Source organism: Echiichthys vipera (assembly GCF_963691815.1).
Source record: "Echiichthys vipera genome assembly, chromosome: 20".
NCBI classification, from domain to species: Eukaryota; Metazoa; Chordata; class Actinopteri; order Perciformes; family Trachinidae; genus Echiichthys; species Echiichthys vipera.
In genome coordinates, this window is record NC_139845.1 from 23594476 (window position 1) to 23603675 (window position 9200).

Sequence of the window (9200 nt, forward strand, 5' to 3'; positions counted from 1 at the left end):
TTACTGTTACATTCAGTCTAGATAACGAAGCATTATAGGAACACGTGCATATATTAATAGCGCGCACACACATCCTCTAGTGTTCAGTGAGCAGCCATTTCTATGTACTGTCTTCAATTGGATAATGTGTGGACACTGCTGAAGTTCAACGTGCATTTCACACCATACATTGAATTAAAATATTTTCTATATATATATATATATATATATATACAAGCTCCTGGCTCGACGGAAGTGACGCAATAGTTATGTTTTTAACTTTATTGAAAAAACTTTATCGATGGCCTTTGTTGTTTTTACTTTATTGAAAAAGTAGTTACAGTTAATTTAGTCCTGAATATTGGGACGTTACAAAAATACATTTTGAAATCAAATATTACAATGTGGAGGTGTCAGTGAAGACAAATCATATGCAAACTTTTAATGGAAACAAAAATGCAACTTTATTGAACATAATTAAGAGCCCATTATTACAGGGTGACGTGAAATTTCAAAATAAAGGTAGTTGGCTGTAGAAAAGGACGATACTTAAAGTCAGTCCACGAGCACAACAGTCCTGTGACTGCCAATAAAGATGCATCCTCTAGAAAGGTCAAATATAACTGGAAGCATAAAACATCTGATCTGCAAAAATTACACTAGATTAAAAAAACAAACACTTCCTGGCAGGAACATCCAACCTGAACACCTCATCTCTGCTTGTTGAGTCACTGAATTCAATACTGTCTGCGACTAAACAAACCATTACAGAGTGGGCCACCGGAGAATTTTGGACTTTTTTTTAGTGTATATAATTTCAATAAATGTAAGGTTTCATACATGGTTTCTACTGATTCATTTAAAGCTGTGCAAGCAGAGAGATGTCCGTCCTCCACAGAGCCTGGTCTGTTCCACGTTCCTGCCTGTTAATGGGAAGGTTATCGTTGCCCCTGTACTCTACAGGGGAATTTTTGGGTCCATGTGTACTATAAATAAATAATAGTGTGGTATATACCTGGTCTGTGTCCTGAGATAACTTTTGTTATGATTTGACACTATAAATAAAAATGAATTGAATTGAATAAAGTAGTGTGCCCATAGACATATAAATAAAAAATAACATAAAAATATATGTCTATGAGTGTGCCACCTACAAGTTGAAAGATGTCCAACCCACAGAACAGTAAAAAACTCGACGACACAGATGGCCAATCTGAATGCCAGCTGCTTCAAATTAAAGCTAAATTGATCAACATTTTTACAATAATAAATGACTATATGAAATGTGAGGGCAGTTCATTTTGAAGAAATCTCAAAAGGGAAAGTGTAAAATTAAAGACAAATTGTGAGATGGTGCCAAGTTTGATCAGCAGACTCATTAGTGTGAGTAACCATTTTAATATTCATTTTGTTGTGCTATTTAGTCAATAATCATCTGGGTAACAATACATAAAACAGTTATTTTACTTCCGTCAAGTCGGGGGCTTTTGTTCCGGGATATAGCTGGAAGCTACAGGAAGGACAGGTCACACAGTTGGATAGGACTGAGGAGAGGAAGCGTGTCTTCAGATCAAGTGTGTGGCTCTTAAAAGAGCCGTTGGGTTTTGTTCCGGCAGGTCGTCATCGCTTTAACCTCCGAAGCCGTACAGGGTGCGGCCCTGCCTCTTCAGAGCGTACACCACATCCATGGCGGTCACCGTCTTCCTCTTGGCGTGCTCGGTGTAGGTGACGGCATCACGGATCACGTTCTCCAGGAAGACCTTCAGCACACCGCGGGTCTCCTCGTAGATCAGACCGGAGATACGCTTCACTCCGCCGCGGCGAGCCAGACGGCGGATGGCGGGTTTGGTGATGCCCTGGATGTTATCACGGAGAACTTTGCGGTGACGCTTGGCGCCTCCTTTGCCGAGTCCTTTCCCGCCTTTTCCTCTGCCAGACATCGTGCTTCTCAGTGTGTTTGAACCGAATGAGGCGATGGTGTCCAACCGGCTGTATTTACATCTGAACTGCGGACGTGAAAGAAAACACTCACGTTTACTGTGCGCCAAGATGCTATTGCACCGGTCCGTCCACCGTTTATGCTGCATTCGCGTGCAGCTCGGGATTTTCCCCATCTGCGAGTTGGGGTGTTTTTTTTTTTAATTTTTAAAAAAGATTCAATATACTCATTAAATCTCTTACATGTCCCAGGGTTTAATCAGTCAACGATTGTAGCACACACACACACACACACACACACACACACACACACACACACACACTGGTCCGTTCTCTCAACTTGATCCAATCGTCCTCACCTACGGGAGTCGCCATCTTGTCAGACTTCTTGAGTTTACCTGTGTCATATTTGGATAAAGGTTTATATGAATTCACATTTAAAGTACATTTTAACTATTTATATACTATTTAAAATATTCAAAGTTTCTTTTTCATCACTTTCAAAATATCACAAAGCACCACATATTAGCGTGCAGAGTTTGCATTATTGAAACAACACAAATCTCATTTGTCCTTTCAAGAAAGGAGCTGAATTGCCAATAAACATTCTTGATTTAATAAAAACTAAACACTGACTGATTAAAAGATCTACCCGGCCCAAAACAAGTCCCTGAATCTGCATTCACACTAACGTTACAACACACCATGCATTTGACTAAAAGGAGCATTAATGAATGATTTGCATGTTAAGTTGGTAAATGGTAAATGGACTTGTACTTATAAAGCGCCTTTCTAGTCATCTGACTACTCAAGGCGCTTCACAGTGTCTGTCACATTCACCCATTCACACAGACATTCACACTGATGGCAGTGGACATCTACATACCATCTAATCTGATCTAACCATTCACACTACATTTACACACCCATGCGCAGCACGGGGAGCAATTCGGGGTTCAGTGTCTTGCCCAAGGACACTTCGACATGTGGACCAGGGGGAGATGGGGATCGAACCACCAATCTCTCGAACAGAGGACAACCCACTCTGCCACCAAGCCACAGCCGCCCAAGTTAATATAGAGAAACCGTATCTGCCACTTTTATCCTAGTGCAGCTTTGAATTGAAATGTATTAATACTTATTCATAGTATACCTATTTCTTCAGCCACTTTGACGGGGTTATATTGCACTTTTTATTCATTAATAATACCTGGTTTTGCGCCCATCCACTATATTTAAATATATATGTGTGTGTGTGTGTATATACATATTTTTTTAAAGCACATTTCTTTAGTAGCTTTAACATGTACATTCATGTAAATTCATTTTTAATTCAGCTTCATGATTGACAACTTTACCTTTATCCTGCATGAAGCAAATCCATTGTTTGGAAACCCATTAAAAAAAAAAAAATATATATATATATATATATATATATATATATATATATATATATATATATATATATATATATATAAATACACATACTCAGATAATACTCGAGTGCTCCTCAGGTTGACGTGTATTAATTTTTCTTTAAATCTCGTTCATTGCTTGAGCTGCTTTAACATAATGTCGACATTAGTTTTGGTTTTGGATAAATGATTGGCTACATATTTGCCATATATCGCTCAGTATCACAGTAAATAGATATATTATATATAAATATATATATATATATATATATATATATATTTTTTTTTTTTTTATTGTCTTTCAATTGTGTTGTAGCTAAATGATTGGCTCCTCAGCTGCAGTATGCTGTGATGATGTCACATTAAAACAAATATACATGTCAGTATATAAACAGGGAAAAATCAGAATTCCCATATTAAACTGCACATTTAAGAACCACGGCTGTATAGTGATGTTAAGTTGCATTTCATTTTCCCTCTCCATTTTTATTCCCTTCACTCTTTTTTTACTTTCTTCACTGACTTTAGTTTCTAACTTTAATAAAAGGTCATTCTGGAGTTGCTTTAACCTAAGTTAGGATTTGTTATTTACTTCAGTTAAATGACTGGCTACATAGCGGCAATATATTGCTTGGTATCACAGTACAGAGAAGAATTTAATTGTGTTGTTCAGCTATAATACACCATTACATATCACATTAAAATGAGTATATATTATATATAAAAAGGAGGAACTATAATATGAGTAATTCCCATATTAAAGTGCACATTCAAGAAAAGTCTGCATAGTGAGGTTTTAGTTTACAGGCTCTCATTTTACTGGCTTTAACTTTTAATGTAATTCATGAGTTGCTTTGACTTAATTTTAATATGTAGGGTCTGTTCATTTAGTTAATTATTTGAATAATACATGTTATACATTTTGAATATAGTGTGTGCGAGTGTGTGTATATATATAAGGAGTGCTCCTAAGAAGAATTGGGTGGCTCTTAAAAGAGCCGTTGTTGTTGTTGTGTCCCTTGAAGGTTCCGGGTGTTTACTTCTTGGCGGCCTTCTCGGTCTTCTTGGGCAGCAGCACAGCCTGGATGTTGGGCAGCACGCCGCCCTGAGCGATGGTCACTCCGCCCAGCAGCTTGTTGAGCTCCTCGTCGTTGCGGACAGCCAGCTGCAGGTGACGGGGGATGATGCGGGTCTTCTTGTTGTCGCGGGCAGCGTTTCCAGCCAGCTCCAGGATCTCAGCGGTCAGGTACTCCAGCACAGCCGCCAGATAGACGGGGGCGCCGGCACCCACACGCTGGGCGTAGTTTCCCTTCCTGAGGTGCCTGTGAACACGGCCGACTGGGAACTGGAGCCCGGCACGGGAGGAGCGGGTCTTTGCCTTCGCTCTGGCCTTACCACCGGTTTTGCCTCTTCCAGACATGTTTCCTGTTCGTTGAGAGTGCTCAGAATGCAGATCAAGCGCCCAGGCCGGTCTTATATCTCTGAAGCTGCTCTCTAATTGGCCAGAGTGAGCGTATCTGTAACCGTCCAATCAGAAACCAGGTCAGACAACTGCCAATTTTTTTTCTCCAGTTTAAAAATTCTTAAACAGAAGAAGACTAAATTATAAACATAGAGGTACCATAACAAACAATAAAACATATGAAAGGCTTAAAAAAATCCATATGTCCCTATGTTTACTGTTTTAAAGTCCATGTTTATTATAAATTGCTGAAATTGTGGTTTCTTTTTGGTCTGTTTGCATTTGTGTAAATAAAACATAGATTTTTATAAAAAAAAATACAATATATCAAGTTTCTGTATTAATCAGAAGTAAATTAATGATACATTTTATATGGTTTTTGATCCTGTTCCCTTTCTAATTCTGTAAGTTTCCTTTTGTGTGTTTGGTCAAAGTTAGATCCAAAGTTACATCATTAAAACAACAAAATCACGTCAACAAGCCTTGAAATCCTTGGAAATGCTTGAATTTTAATGTTGTGTCTTCAAGGTTTGAAAAGTGCTTGGATTTTGGATGAAGTGCTTGAAATGTATCCGCAATTCTTTAAGAACAATTAGCTATGGGATATAATTTAAATTCTTATCATTCTGGTATTACGGGACACAATCTTAGTTGTTTATAGCATAATATCGTGTCTTTTAACATGATTTTGAAAAATGTGAAACTATAATTTTCATTATGAATGCATTCGTAGAAATATGTACGTAAATGTATGCATGTAAGAGCTGTAATGTGCTGGAAAACCCTGAAAATGGACCTTGAAAGTGCTTTATTTTGACCTTGGAAAAGGTGTGGGAACCCTTAATAATGTAAATACAAACACAAGATTTCAAAATGAAATGTGACAGATTAAATGGGAAATTAGTGCAATATATTTCCTCCACACATGAGAGAAACTCTTCAGAAATGTGAGGTTCTTACGACACCGTACTAGTAAGCACTGCCGCTTAAAGTTGCCACATTATCAAAAGGACCATCTAGATTCTTTTGTTCGGTTCATTGAATTTTGCAGCTGAATTTGCTATATTCAAATGTTTCAAGTGAAATCTTGGATTCTGAATTTGTGAACCCTTATTATTAAAATTACATCACTGATTTTTTTAGTACACATTCTTTTCATATATGACAAATTCAATTCAATTTTATTTACAGTGCCAAATCCTAACAGAAGTCATCTCAGGACACTTTACAGAGTAGGTATAGACCACACGCTATGACTTATTTATGATTTACATAGACCCAACAATTCCCCCGTAGAGTACGGTGGCAACGAAAACCTTCACTATAACCGACAGGAACGTCAGACAGACCCAGCTCTGTGATGGACGGACATCTGTCTGCACCGGAGAGAGGAAGAGAAGGAGAGAGAAAGAGAGAAAAGACAGACAGATGGACAGAGAGAGACAAAGACAGACACAGAGACAGAGACAGACACACTTCCAGTAACTATAATAATCTATAGTAATGTGAATATGACTTATATGTTATGGCAGTTAATAAAGCAGAATAGTAGAAACAAGCACAGCTAAGGTTATAGATTATAACAGCAGCAGGAAGCGTCATGCAGGACCACAGCAGCAGGCACCACCAGGATCAGCAGAGACCTGAGAGACGAAGCACAAACAGCTCTGGGTAAGAAGTGAATTAGTAACATGCATTGATGAGACATGAATGATACAGACAGAGAGGAGAGAAGCTCAGAGTATCTGGAAAAGTATCAGATTTAAGTCTTTTCATGAAACAAAACCAAGATACTTATACAAACATATACAATTCAAAGAAGAAACAATACGTGTACAAATGTAGCAATAATCGATACAAAAAGGTCGACATATGTAGCGATAAATGAGAATCTGTCGTTTAACTGACTTTGCGGACGTAAGAGAAAGCAGTCAACCTACTGGGTGGCGTCAAAACAAAATCATTCCGTTATTCCGTGATGTTGCATTCAAGTACCGCTCGGAAACTACCAATATTTACGTGAATCATGTTCATGACCAGGGGTCGTATTATAATGTATAGTAATAAAGAATAAATTATACTAATAATGATTGAGTTGTAGTTAAGAATAGAATGCAGTATAAACATACTTAAATATCCATCCTTGTAAATTAAAGATAAGAGGTAATTATAAATATAAATATTATGAAATTTAAATACTGGAGAATGAGTGGGATTAAATCAATGATACTTCTTTTCACTCCTGTTTGTAGAATTTGAATGGAAGGCTGTTATGTAGAAAGAATTGTCAATGTTTTTAAGTAAAGTGTCTAAAAAAGAATGTGTTTGTTGATTCATGGCTTTGTTAATTCTAATAGCTCCTTAAGTCAGGTTTAACTATAGGATTTATATTTGTTTATAAATGTCCCAAAACTGTAAAACAGTATGGCGTGTGATTGAATAGTACAATTTACGCAAAAGTGTCTGATATATAAGATATATAATATTATTATTTATTATTAGTTATTTTTATTATTATTCCCAGAAAGGAGAAACTTCCTCATTACAACAGCAAAGTAGATAGCAAACAAATTGAAGAAAATATATGAATATAAACACAGGGAAGAATAATATATAACGATAACAGAAATACTCACAAACCTCCGGCTGAGTGCCAATGTGTTGGAGTTCTCCTCGGTGGACGAGAGGGCCGCCCCCTTACGCCTGAGGGTGGTAGGGGGAAAAACTCTGACTGTTGTTTGTGCGTATGCACCGAACAGCAGTTCCGCGTATTCTGCCTTCTTGGAGACCCTTAATGGAGTCCTGCATGGGGCTCCAGTAGGGGACTCCATAGTTCTGCTGGGAGACTTCAATGCCCATGTGGTGAAGATGGGGATGGAGACACCAGGGGCCTAATGTATCAATGTTGCGTACGCACAAAAACGTGGCGTACGCCATTTTCCACGCCAACGTTCAGATGTATCAAAAGTGAAATGACCGTGGAGATGTGCGGTGCGCCACGCATGCTTCATGGCTGTCGTACGCACGTTTCTACAGCTATTGTTTCTTTGGCGACACTTAGGGGTGACGCTGGGAAACTGTTCATCCTCAGTGTGTGTGCACATCAGAGACACATTAATGGACAATTAACACACACGTGTTTGCAATCATATGGATGGATATAAAAGCATGCGCTAAGTGATGAAAAAATTACATTAACAATGGCAGCCTTGGCCTTGTTAGAAGACATTGCAAATGGTTATATCAGACGTTAAAGGGTGTTTAGAGAACGGGAAGATCTGTTGGAAAATGACGACAACTGGCTTATGAGTTGTTTCAGGTTGCCAAGGCCAGTGTTAACGAAGCTGAGCACAGAGCTGCGGCCAGCCCTAGGACGACACACAGCCAGGAGCCAGGGATTGTCCGTTCCCACACAGGTGCTGACCACTCTGGGGTTTCTGGTAATGCATGACTCGTTCATTCTAACCAATAGCATGGTTGGTAACAGGTTGGAGGCTGGCACGGTGCGCGATGGGTGGCTTATGGTGAGTAAATCATTTATCCGTTTAATTGCGCCCCAAATTTAAACCAGCACAATGCCCGTTTGGACACGTGCATTCAAATATGTGTATCTGTTTTTCCCTGGTGAAAATAGAGTGGCAGATCTATCTAGTAAGCCTATTTTTGTCTCCTTGTGTTCATTATTTGTCTCAATAAACACGTGCGTAAAGTTGGAAATGTCACACTGCAGTAGCCATGGCGCACCTCTGCAGTCATTTATATAACGTGATCAGTCTTGTCAATCCTTGTAATGAAGTTGTTTTGTCCTGTTTGTTTTCCCACGAACAGTAGTGTGATTTTATATATCTTTAGAAAAGTAATGATTTAATCAAGTGGTGCATGAACAAAGGAAATTAAATCTATTTCACATGTTGTATTCTCCCTTTATTTGACTCCAGGGGACAGTGGTTACCCCCTGAGAACGTGGCTGTCGACCCCTCTCACTAACCCCGGCACCGACCAAGAGAGGAGGTACAACGACCGCCATTCCCGAACTCGGGCAGTGGTGGAGAGGACAATTGACCTATTGAAGGGGCGCTGGCGCTGTCTAGACAGGTCGGGCGGGATGCTGCTGTACACACCTGAGAAGGTGTGCCGCATCGTGCTGGCCTGTGGTGTCCTGCACAACTTGGCACACCGCCATGGCATACCACTGCCAGAGCACATCCCCCCCACCAGAGGAACCGAATGCCGGACCCGTCAACCTCGACCCACACCGCGAAGTGATACAAGCCTGGCAGCATCGGATTTCAATGATGTAAAGAGGCAAGGACACAATTTACTTTGTAAGGGCATTTATTGCGTGACAAATATCTAACTTTTCTCCTCCCGTGAAACTAGCAAGCATGTCCTCCATTTTTGGAATA

The 9200-nt window shown here is 39.3% G+C and overlaps 2 protein-coding genes across 2 annotated transcripts; both read right to left on the reverse strand.

Moving 5' to 3' along the window:
* Positions 1-1607: 1607 nt before the first annotated feature.
* Positions 1608-1919, reverse strand: LOC310962752 (histone H4; the record flags this gene model as incomplete). The annotated part of the gene is made up of 1 exon (XM_083935309.1): positions 1608-1919. The coding sequence occupies one exon, from the start codon at positions 1917-1919 to the stop codon at positions 1608-1610; it is 312 nt and encodes a 103-aa protein (XP_083791435.1).
* A 2449-nt stretch (positions 1920-4368) lies between these two features.
* On the reverse strand, positions 4369-4752 carry LOC310963012 (histone H2A-like; the record flags this gene model as incomplete). Its single annotated transcript, XM_083935642.1, has 1 exon — positions 4369-4752. The coding sequence occupies one exon, from the start codon at positions 4750-4752 to the stop codon at positions 4369-4371; it is 384 nt and encodes a 127-aa protein (XP_083791768.1).
* Between the last annotated feature and the right edge of the window lie 4448 nt (positions 4753-9200).